The sequence below is a fragment of the Stegostoma tigrinum genome, chromosome 21, assembly GCF_030684315.1.
Source record: "Stegostoma tigrinum isolate sSteTig4 chromosome 21, sSteTig4.hap1, whole genome shotgun sequence".
Lineage (NCBI taxonomy): Eukaryota > Metazoa > Chordata > Chondrichthyes > Orectolobiformes > Stegostomatidae > Stegostoma > Stegostoma tigrinum.
In genome coordinates, this window is record NC_081374.1 from 36,691,853 (window position 1) to 36,707,095 (window position 15,243).

At 41.5% G+C, this 15,243-nt stretch overlaps 1 protein-coding gene across 1 annotated transcript in view; it reads left to right on the top strand.

Moving 5' to 3' along the window:
• The first annotated feature begins 5,387 nt into the window (after nt 1–5,387).
• Nucleotides 5,388–15,243, top strand: part of LOC125462844 (NADH-cytochrome b5 reductase 3-like) — a 39,891-nt gene continuing 30,035 nt past the window's right edge. Inside the window, exon 1 of the mRNA XM_048553276.1 lies at nt 5,388–5,506. Within this exon, the coding sequence (XP_048409233.1) occupies nt 5,492–5,506 (15 nt within the window). The 5' untranslated portion in view covers nt 5,388–5,491. The remainder of the gene's footprint in view (nt 5,507–15,243) is intronic.

The following is a 15,243-nucleotide window of genomic DNA, read 5'->3' on the forward strand; positions in this document are numbered from 1 at the left end:
TTAATGCCATTCCTTTCATAGGCCCTACTTATTAGAGAACCATAAGGTAAATGTCATCAGAAGCAGCAGCCAGATCGGTTTTAAGAGCAATAATTCTGTAATTTTGCATAATTAGTCCCAAATGCAGTGAGGGGATCGCGTGTGAAGAACCAACATCCTCTAATTAATCATTTGCCTCATCCATTAGTAGCTGTTTAAGGGACTTTTGAAAAGTAGGTAAGAAGAGAATTAAAGCTGAACAGTGACATCTCACGTTTAAAGAATGTACTACAGTTGTTGTGCATTACAGCAAACATTCTGTCTCAAGTTTGTTAAACTGATTTGATTTTAGTATGGAAGGACATTGCCCTGAAATCATCACCATAGAATAAAGTTTAATGGAGTAAAAGGGTTGAGCTCAAATTCACTGCTTGAGATATTGAATATTGCTGCATTACTGGCTCATGGGACAAGCTACAGATAGTGATAACCTTTTTTTGGAAAGGGATACTTTTATCATGTGGTATGCTGCCACATTATGAGCTTGAGTTCTCGACAACAGATGGAACTTGGAAAAGGCAAAACTAAGCAACGGCCTCAGGATGAGACTTCAAAGCAACTATACCCATTATACTTTCACACTAAATATGGCTGCAGATGGCAATCATAAGTATATCAGATTACGGTGCCAGAGCTACATTAACATTACTAACATCAACTAGTTAAGTCTAATGAATGCGATCAGGGGCCAGAGATGACACAACTATATGCATTATAAAATCAGAAATTGCTGGAAAAGCTGAGCAGGTCTGACAGCATCTGTAGAGTTAATGTTTCAGGTCCAGTGGCCCTTCCTTGAACAGAAATGTTAACTCTGATTTCTCTCCACAGATGTTGCCTGACCTGCTCAGCTTTTCCAGCAATTTCTGTTTTTGTTTCTGATTTGCAGCATTCGCAGTTCTTTTGGTTTTTATCAATTATATCCATTGTGGCCTGGTGCTGCCAGATTGCTTGATTCACTGTCCAAAGACTATGTTACATCATCAGATTGGGCAGAGGAAATGCAACTCCAACAGTACATCTTTCAGAACCATTAACCTATACAACACATGGTGAGCTTCATTTCTATAGTGCAGGCTTGACAAGCGGCATCTAGGATTTGTAAAGGTCCCTTTCACAGTCAACATGGGGCTGTTTGGATTGTTTATTTATCTTGGCCAGGTAATTTTTGGTTTCTTTCTTAATTGTCAAGTTTATTAAATCATCAGAACAATATGTGTTTTTCCACAACTTTTCCACAACTCAAAAGGCATTTTGCTATAACTACAAGGGCAATCTCAAAGCAGAGTCTCACTCAACAGGAATGTCAATTAGAGGGCTAGGCTTGGAGTCAGCATGTCTAAACTCCAAAATATTTCAACTTTGAGTCATCTTGGCATATTTTGCCTTATGTAGCCACACAGAATATGGCTCGCACCAGTTAATATATCAATACAAACTTGTACATCTGCAGCACCTTACAAAAAAGCTTAAGGAACTTCACAGAGAAATGCAAAAGGTAAATAGATATTAATGAAGAATGCTCAAGAATGGAAGAGAATAAACAGAGTCAACTAAAGCCATGTTTGAAGATGTGATTTTAAAACTGGTAAACAACATGAAGAGGTGAGGCCAGCACACTGACAGATGTACATAATTAGTAGTATGAAAGAAAATGCAGAAAAACTAGCAGTGGTTGAGAGCTAAGAGGAAAAATATGAAATGGAGTAAGTTGCCACAATATGGCCTTCAGACATGAAGGGATATGAAGATAGTTAGTTTCCAATAATGCAGACAGTTAATTCACGGGCACCGAGAATACGAAAGCTATAGCAAAACAGGGGAAAAATTTCACAATAATAGTTCTGGATGTAACTTCAGATACATAGATAGTTTGGAGAAGCTGGAGCTGCTCTCACTTGACAAGAAAGGTTTGAGAGGAGTTTTGATAGAGCTATTCAAAATCATAAAATGTTTGGACAGAGGAGATAGTGAGAAACTATTCCCATTGGCACAAGGATCATGAAGCAGGGAAAGGTGGCTGGCCAATAATTACAAACTTGTCAGCAGTGTCCAGATTCCTAGGACAATTTGAAAAACTACAACCTGGGGTTCCACTATCTTTCCCCCTTCCCAGAATGTGCATGTAGAGTATACAACGTATTTTATTATAGATTCATAGCCAACAGCATAGAGGAGGCCATTCGGTCCATTGTGTCTGTGTTGTTCAAAGATCTGACAACACTAATCCGAATTTCCAGCTCTTGGCCCATAGTCTTTGAAGCTCTGACAATACAAGTGAATATCTAAATACTGCTTAAATATTTCAAGAGTTTCTGATTCAATCACCCTTGTAGGCAGTGCGTTCCTGACTCTCACCACCGTCGAGATGAAAAGATTTCTCCTCAATTCTATTCTTGGCCTTCTAACTCTTACCTTAAGTCTATACCTCCTGATTACTGGCACCATACTAAAGTAAAAAGTGCCTTCCCATACACCTAACTATGCTCCTCATTATTTTCTATACCACCATCAAGGACCCCTTGGCCTTTCTGTTCTGAAAAAATCGACCCCAGCCTATCCAATCTTTCCTCATTGCTCAGAACTTCCATCCCTTGTAAATCTTAATATGAATTAAGGACTTTAATGTGAACTGTTACCATATTTCTTTATTTTCCGACTTGAATTGTGTTGGTCTGTGATGCTTAACTTTTTAACTTTGTATCTCTTTTACTACTTTGTACCTAAGTTTTTTACACCTATGTACCTTTTTACATAAGATGGCATTATGTGTAGCGACATTGTACACTTTTCATTGCACTCCTGTACTTCTGTACTTAGTAGACATGACAATAAAATCAAAATCAAAATCTCCTTTGCATTGTCTCTAGTACAATCACATCCTTCCTATTCTGTGGAGATGGAACTGCTGTCATGACTATCATTTTATACAACTCCAGCATAAACCCTTATAGCTCTTACATTCAATGTCATGGCTAACAAAAGCAAGTATCCCATATGCCTCCTTAACCACCTTATCTACTTGCCCTGCTACCTTCAGCAATCTGTGATGATGCACATTAAGGTTCCTCTGATCTTTAGTACTTTCCAGGGAACTATCATTCATAGTATATTCCCTTAACTTGTTAGCCCTCCCCAAGTATATTACCTCATAATTTTCCAGGTTGAATTCCATTTGCTAACGCTCTGCCCACTTCACAAGTCCATTGATATTCTCCTGGAATTAGCAGCTTTATCCTCACTGTTGACCACACCGCCAATTTTCACATTCCACAAACTTCTTGGATCATAGCCCCAGATTTAATAAAATCAGAAATTGCTGTAAAAGTTCAGCAGGTCTGGCAGCATCTGCAGAGAGAAAGCAGAGTTACCGCTTCTTGTCCAGTGGCCCTTCTTCAAAACTGTTTGTAGCTAGGAAAAGCTTGGTATACTTGCTAAAGATGGGGTGCGCCGAGGGCTAAGAAGTAAACAATAGATGAAGCTGGAGCCCAGAGAGGAAAAAGCAGTTGAGCAAAGGAATGGGTAAAGGTCAGGCTGGGAGAATCAATAGCTGCAAATGGTGGCCATCAGAAGCTGGCAGTGGGTTGTTTATAGTAGAAGCCCATATGATGACAAGGCCTGGTGTGAGCGGTTTTGGGAAAGAACATGAGAGAAGTTTTTCAGGCCCTAAAATTATTGAACACAATATTGAGTCCAGAAGGTTGCAGGATTCCCAAGAGGAAAATGAGGTGTTGTTCTTCCAGCTACATTTAAGTCTAACTCATTAATGTTCACCAGAAACAGAAATGGCCCCAGCACTGAGCCCTGTGAAACTTCAATGCAAATAGACATACAGTGATAAAAACATCCATCTACCTTCACCTTCTACTTCCTGCCTCTCAGCTAATTTTGGATCCAATCTGCCATTTTTTTTGGGTCCCACGGACTCTTAATTTCTTGACCAGTCTGCCAAAGGGAGCCTTATCAAAAGCCTTGCTAAAGTCCATAAGGGCCATATGAACTGTATGACTCTCACCAACACTCCTGTCACCTCCTAAAAGAATTAATCAAACTTGTCAAGCATAACCTTCTCTTAACAAATCCATTACTGCCTTATTATTCTTACACTTCTCTGAAATTTTACTACATGTCAGATCCTCTATCTCTCCCTCGCTATTTCAGGCTCTGTAGTACACATTCAACACCATGTTTGCCCCATTGTTTTGTGTTTTCTTAATTCCATGTATGTGGCCTCACTTGATGATCCTTCAAGATATATCTCTGCTCACTTGAATTCCTGATGCCTTGGTCACTATTGCAACCCTCCTCCTCTTCCATTCCCCTATCTTATCCGAATACCCTATAACCAGTAACATTGAGCTGCCAACTCTCCCCATCTTCCAAACAAGTCTCGGTTGCTGCTATGATGTCATATCCCTATGTGTCTATCTATTCCCCCAGCTCGTCAACCTTACTCCTCAGGCTCATGACATTTAAGGATAGTCCACTTAGCATTTAAACTCACATCTTTCTTATCTACCCTATGTTTTCTCTTCCTTCCAGACTCACTTACTCACATTTTAACTGCTAAGCTTCTTTTCCTTCTGAACTATTTGTCAGGATCTCACCCCCTGCCAATCCACTTTAAATCTGCTCCAGCAACATTGAGAAACCTCCCTGCGAGGAAATTGGTCCCATACCTGTCCTGATGTGACTAGTCTAACTTGTACTGTTCCCATCTCCACCAGAAACAGTCCCAGTACCTCAGGAATCTAAATCCCTCCTTCCTGCGCCATCTCTCCAGTGAAACAGTCTTCTACCCTACCTTTCAATTCCTATTTCCACTACTGCATGACACCAGGAGTAATCTGAAAAATTCTATCTTTGAAGTCCTGCTTTTCAATTTCCCACCTAACTCCCTAAAGTCTACTTACAGAACCTCTTTACTCTTTCTTAACGTCAAAGGTCCTGACAAGGACCATAATGTCTGGCACTTCACCCTCCCTGTTGAGGACGCCCTGCAGCTGTTCGGTGGCATTTTGAACCCTGGCACCCAAAAGGCAATATAGCCATCACAGGTTTACATCTACGGCTGCAGAGGTGCCTGTCTAGTCCCCTCACGAATGAATTCCGGACCACTATGAACCTATTACTCTTCTTCCTCACCACACCCCCAGGCCACCCACTAGGCCACGGCCTAGGCCTGGCTGATATCGAGAAAGGGGTTCCTTTGGTCGAAGGAATGATGTTTAAAACAGGTGACCACGCCGGGCAGCGATGCATCTTCCAGCCCGCTGGGTGGCGCTGTCCCTGAACAAGATGTGTCTTCCCGGCCGCTGGTCGGCGCTGTCTTCGGCATCCTTATTAATCTGGGTGGTGCACGCATGCGTACGCGGTGCGTACTGGGAGCCTGAAGGACTGTTGTGGGAGTGTGGATCAGTTCGTAGAGAATCTGCTATCTTGTCTCCCAGCAATGGGATATTCGCTGGTTAGTGGGATTTGTGTCTCCGGGCGACTTAGCTTATGAATCAGCAGTCTCCCCCCACCCAACAAATGGAAGTTAATGGCGCAGTACAACCGGCATTAATTGTAATGTAAATGAGGGTGGGGCTGGGTGGGGAAAGGTGGTCTCTGGGCTGGAAACGCTCGTCTGCACGTAGTTGTCAATGATTATTACCATGGACTATCTGTGAGCAAGTTGCTGATTTTTATTTTGCAAAATGCTTTCCTTTCATTGTTATGTTGTTGATACCCGTTTGGAATCAGGTCTGTAAAACTTGTTTTGGCATTCATTGGCATGGTTATTTAGGATTGCTGTTTGCTTTTGGTTGAAATGACTACACTGGAAGGTGTTGATACATCCTGAGCCGGGGGGGGGAACGTTCATGTTTGCTTTAATCTCATTGGGTGTCGGGGGGATACTCCATGCAGTTATATAAATGTAATGTATGTAGAGGAATATTTGACTAGTGGGTGGATCATTAATGGAGAATACTGCCAAAATGCCAGAGGATCTAAAAATGTGGCTGTGGCACTATGTCCTTGAAATCAGTTTGAAAGTTATTTATCCTTCAAGGAATGACATTGTATGTATTTGAGAAAAAGTTTTATTATTAATAACCTAGAACAGTTGAACTTTGCAGTACTGTTTGTTTGATTGCAATACAATAACTTTCATAAAGTGCTTTGTGGAATCATTGAAGAAATGAATATTATGACTGGCAAATACAAAAAATGTCCAGCTTTCAATTTAAGCTCATTGAAATATTCTGCATTTCTGAGCAATTTTTGTAAATTGCATTTTGGGTGGAAGGCTGACATGCCTGGCTGCCATTTCAAACTATTTCAGTGCTGACTATATGTGTAAAATAATGATGAGTATGCCAATATGACCAATTAGATTTTGCCTCCCTTTTGCCATATTTTGTTCAAATTGCTCTGCAATCTTACACTTTCTTTTCTTATTGCTCCTATTGACATTGGGGAGATTTATGGTTTTTCCATTTGTTTCAAACACTAGTTTGTGCATAGTGTCATAAAGCCTCCTGTGAATCTAAGTAGCTGTTTGATGTTCATTTGGTAGATCTACTAAAAACACTTCAAAGAAATCATTTTGACAGGTCATGGGCCCAATTTACTCCTGACCTGGTTAAAATTGTGGCTTGAGTCTGCTCAAACACATTTCACTACTGTAGTCAGAGATAATGGGAACTGCAGATGCTGGAGAATCCAAGATAACAAAGTGTGAGGCTGGATGAACACAGCAGGCCCAGCAGCATCTCAGGAGCACAAAAGCTGACGTTTTGGGCCTAGTCCAGGGTCAGCTTTTGTGCTCCTGAGATGCTGCTGGGCCTGCTGTGTTCATCCAGCCTCACATTTTATAATCTTGGATTCTCCAGCATCTGCAGTTCCCATTATCACTGATACAAGGCTAAGCAACATCTCAGGAGCACAAAAGCTGACGTTTTGGGCGTAGACCCTTCATCACAGAGTCTCTGATGAAAGGTCTAGGCCCAAAACGTCAGCTTTTGTGCTCCTGAGATGCTGCTTGGCCTGCTGTGTTCATCTAGCTTCACACTTTGTTATCACTACTGTAGTGCCAAGCTGCAAACATTTTATCCTAATTCAGGCCTAGCCTCGAGTGTTGACGCTTGTGTTCTTTTCAACTTGTTAAACTCAGTGATAACTTGCTTGATTTTTTTAACATTCTATTTAGCAAGTCGTATGTGTTTTCCTTCAGATCTATTGGTTTGATTTTGGATTGCAAAATGGCTTCCCAAATAAACTGTTAATTATTATCCTCAAACTGACCAGGAAGACAGCACTGTGAAATAACTGATCTGGCTACCATTGAATGTAAAAGTGACAACTGCTGAATTAAGTTATGCCTATCACTTGCTTGGGTATGAATTACAAAGCAGAGTCTTTTGTGATTTCTGTAGTATAACAATTTTAATTCACTACGGAATCCATTTTATGATAATATAACAGCAAGGTGCTTATTGATAGAATATTTTCCATATTACCATACTAATTATTTCCTGAACAAGTGTCCTTATTGTACATTTTATTTGTGATGAATATAAACAGAAATAGACTCTGCCAGAACTTAGCAAATAAAAACTGAAGAGGTCAGCCACAGAGAAGGCATGAATTAAGGCCATAAGGTGTAGAAGCAGAAATAGATCATTCAGCCTATCAAGTTTGCTGTGCTATTCTTGACTAATCTGATAATCCTCAATTACACTTGCCTGCCTTTTTCCCCATAACCCTTGATTCCTTTACTGATTTAAAAATCCGTCTGTCTCAGCTTTGAACACACTTAATTACACAACCACACGTTCACTACCCTCTGAAAAAAGCTGGCCTAACTGAGTGAGCCCCTACTGTTGAAATTATGCAGTCTGGATCTAGTCTCTCCCACAATGGGATACAACCTATCAACGTCTATCCCCTCAAATCTTTTACCTTTCAGTAAGGTTACCTGTCATTTCTTCTAAATGCAGTGAATACAGATCCAAACTACTCAACCTCTCCACGTAAAAATATCCCTTCATTAGGGAGTATTGCACAAACTAGTATAGAAAAAACCAAGTCAGTCCGGAAGCCTTAGCAAATGTAGTCAAGTTTAAGACACAAGTGAGCATGGCGTGTCATCTTAGCACTTAGTTTCTTGCAAAGAATCTCCCAAGCAAGCCCAACAAACTGACAGTGTGGATGAACAGTGGAAATATGATATTGCTGTCATGGAGTTTTGGTTGATAGTTGGATAGGACTGGTAAGTTCAATATTCTGGGGTATAGCATCTTCAGGTGAGATGAGGAGGTGTCTCAGTATTGATTTAAGGTGTCGGTTACTACATTTGAGAGATGATATCTCAAATAAAGCCAGCTGAATAGAACAAAAAAGTTGTGATCACATTTATGGGAGTCTACTATAGATTCCTAAACAGTCAGGGACAGCCAGAAGAATGAGTATAGGCAAATATCAAGAGTAAAAATAAGATGGTGATAGAAACCGCTCCAACTTCCTCAATATTAACTTGGATAGAAAAAGTGTGATAGGGTTAATGAGGATGGAATTCTTAAAACTGTATCCATGAGATCATCTTTAAGCCAGCACATAGAAAGCCCTACAAAAGAGGGAGTGGTATTGATCCTAACTTTAAAGAACAAAGCTGGTTAAGTGGTAGAAGACAACGGGATCTTGATCAGATGGGCCACTGGGCTAAGATGTGGCAAATGGAGTTGAATTTCGATTAAACATGAGGTGGCACGTTTTTGGAAAGGCACATCAGGTCATGACTTGTACAGTTAATAGTCCTGGGGACTGTTGCTGAACAAAGACCTTGGAGTGCAAGTTCATAGCTTCTTGAAAGTAAAGTTGCAGGTCGACAGGATAGTGAAGAAGGTGTTTAGTATGTTTGCCTTTATCGATCAATGCTTGAGTATAGGAGTTGAGAGGTCGTGTTGGGGCTGTACAGAACATTGGTTAGGTCACTTTTGGAATACTGCCTGCATCTCTGGACTCCCTGCTATAGGAAGGATGTTGTGAAACTTGAAAGGGTTCAGGAAAGATTAGGAAGATATAAGGTTTTAGAGTAGATCTGTAGCTCGGGTTGTGGATGTTGAGATTGGTTGTTTCACTGAGCTGGTTTGTCGTTTCACAGATGTTTCATTACCGTGCTTGGTAACATCCTCAGTGCAGCCTCTGAAGCGTCGGTGTGTTTTCCCACCTGGCTTTTAAACTCTGGGGTCCGTTGCGATGGATTGCCTCACTTCCAGGTTTCCTCCATAGTGGTATACATATGGACCGTGTATTGAACTTCAATAGTAACCATCCCAGCATGCACAAACAAAGCTGCATGCAAACACTATTTAAAAGGGCAATAACACACTGCAGCAACATGGAACTACACCAAGAGGAGGAGGAATACCTCCACCAAGTGTTCAAGGATAATGAGTATCCAGAGAACTGGGTCAGGAGATGCCTTCAGGAACGGCATCAGAAAGATTCTACATGCCCTGGTGCACTCATCACACTGCCTTACATCAGGAACATGTCAGAACACACCACAAGACTGCTACGACCGCTGGGCATCAGAGTGGCACACAAGCCGTCATCAACCGTACAACAATTGAGCACCTGAACTAAAGACCCACTCCCCACCATGGGCAGGACCCATGCCATCTACAAGATCCCCTGCAGAGACTGAGAAACATTACGTCGGACAAACAGGAAGGAAACTAACAACAAGAGTACATGAACACCAACCAGCAACAAAAAGACATGACCAAAACATACTCATCTCAATCCACATGGACAAGGAGAACCACAAGGACAACACCTGGGACAGGCTAGGCAGAGACATGCATGACAATTCCTGCAAGCATGGCACTCCACGAAGCATGCTATTAATAAACATGTTGAACTTGACCCCATATACATTCCACAATGGAGCAAACCCAGAAGTGAGGCAATCCATTGCAACGTACCCCAGAGTTTAAAAACCAGGCAAGAAAACACACCGACACTTCATCAGAGGCTGCTGTAAGGATGTTACCAAGCACAGTAATGAAATGTCTGCAGAACAGCAAACCAGCTCGGCGAGCCAAACAACCTCAGCAGATTAGGAAGATGTTGCCAGGATTGGATTGTTCTAGGGAGAGGCTGAATAGGCTGGGGCTATTTTCCCTGGAGTCCTGCAGACTGAGGGGTAACCTGATAGAGGTTTATAAAATTGTGAAGGGCATAGATAGTCTAAGCAGACAGGGCTTTTCCTTGATATTGGGGAGGAGTGGGGTGCAGTCCAAAACGGAAACAACTCATTGGTCTACAGGGTATGATTCTCGCTTAGGGTTGGGGCAGCACGGTGGCTCAGTGGTTAGCATTGTTGCCCCACAGCATCAGGGACCAGGGTTCGATTCCACCCTCGCCTGTGTGGAGTTTGCATGTTCTTCCTGTGTCTGCGTGGCTTTCCTCTGGGTGTTCCGGATTCCTCCCACAATCCAAAGATGTGCAGGTTAGGTGGATTGGCCATGCTAAATTGCCCATCATGTTCAGGAATGTGTAGGTTAGGTGAGTTATTGGGGTAGGTCTGGGTGGGATGTTCCAAGGGTCGGTGTGGGTTTGTTGGGTCAAAGGGCCTGTTGTTACACTATAGGAATTCTAAAGACTACAGGGCATAAGTTTTAAAATAAGAGAGGAAAGATTTAAAAGAGCAACTTTTAAGAGGGTAGTGGAATGAGCTGGAAGAGGAAGTGCTGGAGGCTGGTACAATTACAACATTGAAAAGGCATCTGGTATATGATTAGGAAGGGTTTAGAGGGATATGGGACAAATGCTATTAAATGTAACTAGATTAATTTAGGATATCTGGTTTGCATGGACGAGTTGGACAAAAGGGTCTGTTTTCGTGCTGCACATCTTTTACAGGTGTGTTTTGGTGTTAATGACCATAACTTGGTTAAGTTTGAGGTACAGTCAGTTCTACTATAATGTGATAGTTTGTGTTCTGCGCAACATTGTGTCATAGAAAATCGCTCTAGAGAAATAACGGGGCCTAAGGGAAAAGCAGGGCTCAGGGCAGACCACCAAAAAAATCACTCAAAATTGCTCAAAAATCACTCAAAAGCCTAATAAAGGACAGAATGGTTTGAATAAATATTTAATTCATATCTAATGAAATAAAATTAAAATTAACGTCTGACCTTTAAAATGCCAAAATTACTTGATGGCGAAGGAGGTTTTGAAGTTGCACTGTTAATGGATGGATGAGGTTTGTTACCACCACCACCACCTTTGGGACAGCTGTGGTTGCAGAGTTAGGATGAAAAAAGTTAATCCAGAAGTGGATGGCTGTGGTTCATTGCCCTCCGTTTCTTGGGGGTTGGCTTAAAGACATTGTTTTGCTGCTTTGCCCCGTCCTCCTTTTCATGACAAAGCTGTTCAAAGGGTGCCAAACAAAATCTTATTCCATGAGCCACTATCCTGCATTCTGCATTGTAATTGTTGCCCTCTAAGAAGCAGTTGCAGCTCTTAATTTCTCTCAGGATAGAAAACAAAGTGGAAAGCTTTTGTGATGCTACATCCTGGACTACTACTGCATCTCTCCAGCTTCGATGTCCCCTGCAGCAAAAAGTTGTGGGTCAGCTTTGGGAGGTCTTCACGGTGGGACTCATCAGTTAACTTTTTTACTGTAGGAGGAAATGCTGTCGTAGCTTTGCCACTTTGCCTTTTGTTATTGTAAAGTTTAGTATTTCTTAAAACTAACAAATCAGCCACTGCTGGTACATCTGTAGGATTTTCAGCTTTTCTTTTAGTTACATCTTCATAAAAGAGAGCCTCTTAAATTTATGGTGTGAAAGGTGATCCCAGATTGATTTCTTATCCACACGCTTAGAAGCTGCTCCATCTCCAGTTCCTTTTGTGCATGACCCAACAGATTTGGCAGCAGTCAGACCTGTTCCATCAATACAGCTTGCCTTAATCTTTTCTTCGTTGTCTCTAATGCTGCACACGACTCCTATGTTCCTGTTCCGTGAACGATATTGTACGTTCTGCCTTTGTGTTCAAAATGCTTAAACATCTAGCTTCACTTCTAGTGTTATAGCTTTTTTATGTTCTTCACCCCCAGTTTTATCACCAGGATGCTGCTTGTTAAAATTCTTGTACTTTGTTCTTGCAATTTTGTGGGCAATATGATAGAATTTTCAAAAATAAGTACTGTACCACTGCTTCACAATAAAATCTGTGAAATGATCGTATGATTTCGGTGTAGCAACTCCTTTGACGCTAATACACCATGTGCTCAGGACAAAGCCTGCAAAACGATCACGTGATGTTAAGACATACTCCTCTGCGCACCAATAGTATTGTGCTAAAGCCAACAAGTTTGTTTTAGAAATAGCTTTCTCCTATTCGTCAGTCAAGTTTTTAGCCAATTCGCGTTGCCGGAACGTTATAGTAGAACCAACTGTGGTCATCGGAAGGGGAAAAAAACATGGGGACCAGAAATGGGGATTTAGAATTCTCAGCAAGGCCGGAGGAAAGCTAATGTGATACCATTAGTCAGCGTTGGCAGGGATAAACCAGGAAATGACGTGCCAGGGAGTGTAACATCTGTAGTAGGGAGAGTATTGTATAAAATTCTGTCCTTCAGAATTAATCTCCACTTGAAGAGGCAAACATTAATCAAGTATAATCAGTCTGGCTTTGATGGGAGAGATCATGCCTCTCCAAATATTGGGAGGAAGGGACTATGCGGAGAGATGAGGGTAGTACAGTTGATATCGTATACATGGACTTCACTAAGGATTTTGCCAAGGTCTTGAGTAGGAGACTGGTCAGGAACATAAGAGAGCATGTATCCACAGCATTGTAGCACTTGGATATAAATTTGTTTCGGTGGTTGGAGGCAGAAAGTAATGGTGATTGAAGGCTGATTTGAACTTCAAACTCTGTCCAGTGATATACACAAGATTTAGCATTGGATCTCCTATTATTTCGAGTACGTGTTAATGATCTGGATGTGAATGTAAAGTCTGATTAGTAAACTCTCAGCTGAGACAAAAATTGATATGGCAAATTGCAAGGAGGAAAGCATTTGACTACATGGCAATACAGGTGGGCTGGTCAGTTAGCTGAACAGTGGCAAATGGAATCTCATCCAGAAAAGTGAGAGGTGATGTGTTTTGGGAGGACCAACAAGTCAAGGGAGTGTTTAATGAATAAGGGCCCAAATGGTTGACCTTGGTATGCATGCTGATAATACTTGATGGCAGCAGGGTAGATACATCAAGTGGTTAAGATGGCAAATGGGATATACTTGCCTTTATTAGTCAAGGCATTGAGTACAAGAGCAAGGAGGTTGTGATGGAGCTATATAAAATGTTTGTTAGACCAGAGCGGGAGTACTATATGCAGTTCTGGATGTGATTGCACCAGACAAGATGCAGAGGAGATTCACCAAGATGTTGCCTGGAATGGAGCGTTTCTCTTGAAGAGATTCTAGGATAGACTGGTATTGTATTCCTTGTAGCAGAGAAGCCTGATTGTGATTTACAAAATTGAGGTGTATGGATGGGAAAGAACTTTGCTCCTTTAGTACAGAGGCCAGTAGCCAGGGGCCATAGATTTAAGGAAGGGATAGGCGATTGAAGGGGTTTGAGGAAAAATATTTTTACCCATTAGGTAGTGGGGGGAAAAGTAAATTTGTATTTCATCTGCAAAGATATATTTTTTGAGGACATGGGCAAAGCATGTTCAAAGCCCCTGTGGTAAAGCAGCATGGTAAGTCTGTGTTTAGCATTGAACTGCTGTAATTGTTTTACTTGGCTGCACAGTTTCCTGTGCAGTAAACTTTGGTCTGTTGACCAACTTCTACTTTCAAAACCTGAAATAGAAGCAGACTTATTCTGCCTCACCTTGCGATTTGCAAATTTTTCTTAGAGCTGCACCCTGATTTTTTTGAGAGAAATGTTGAGTGTAACGTTTGCTATCTTGCCTGCGTGTTAGTGTCTTATTCTGCAGCAACAGCACAAGAAGTGTTGCTATGTCCCGAATTCAAAAGCATGTAATTGCTTTGGGCTGTAGCTATGCAAAGTGCCCCCTGATACAAGTTTACTGTTGCACATTTGGAGATATTTCTAGCTCCTATCCTAGTAAAGCTTGGAATGCTGATTCACTGTGTGGAGCATTCTTGCGCTGCTTTATTCTTCAGCTTTTCTTTGCAGCAGGGACACAATTATCCTTAAGTGTGCACAATTTCTTTTCACCCTGATCTTCTGTCCTGCTCAGTAGTATAGGCTGTTATCATTGCTGTTGCATTGCTACCGTTTTATTTACACTATTTTTAAAATATCTTTTTACTTTTGTGCAAAATTCTTTTGTATCTCAAACTTGTGACTTCAAACCAATTCTTGTGGCTTGTTCCAAAGCAGTTTGTCATGGGGCAGCATTTTGTGATCATGTCCTTGGACTTGAGTAGTAAATCTTCACGATTAAGCTCACGTGTTGGCTGCAGTGCTTTCCCATTGTTAGGTTCGGGTAAAATCTGACTCACTAGGCAATAATTTATTTTTGGCATTAGGCTATATCTAATACATTAGAGGGACCACATCTTGTCTTGAAATGTTAATCATAGGCTTGTGGTTAAAAAATCACCAGGTTTATCAATAGCATTTGGGTGGGGCACTTTGCTTGCAAGTTCCTGTCCTGAGCAAGCTTGAAGGTTTTGATGCAATGAAATCTGTATTCCCTGCTCTTAAATAGTGAATAGCATATTTTTACTCGCTCATTGGAGGTGAATAGGCCAGCATTTAATCACCTTAGAGAATGAAGTGGTGAGCTGTTGCCTTTCATTTGGGTGCAGCTGCACCTGCAGTGTTTGCGATTTTGACTTGACAACAGTTAAGGAGTAGCACAATATTTGCACATCAGGTTGGTGTGTGAATTTGGAATCATGCCGCTGGTGATGTCACTATCTGCTGCCCTTATCCTTCCAGGTGCTAGTCGTTATGGGTTTGGAAGGTGCGGTCAAGGTAGCCTCACATTGCCGCAGTGCATCTTTTAGATGGTGTACACCCCACTGTGTGGTGGGGGAAGGAGAAATGACCTTTTAAGGGAATGTGGGAGGCCAGTCACATTGGTTTTTATCCTGCATACGTTGTCTTGATTGTTGAAGCTATACTCCATCAGGCAAATGGTGGGTATTAAATCACTCTG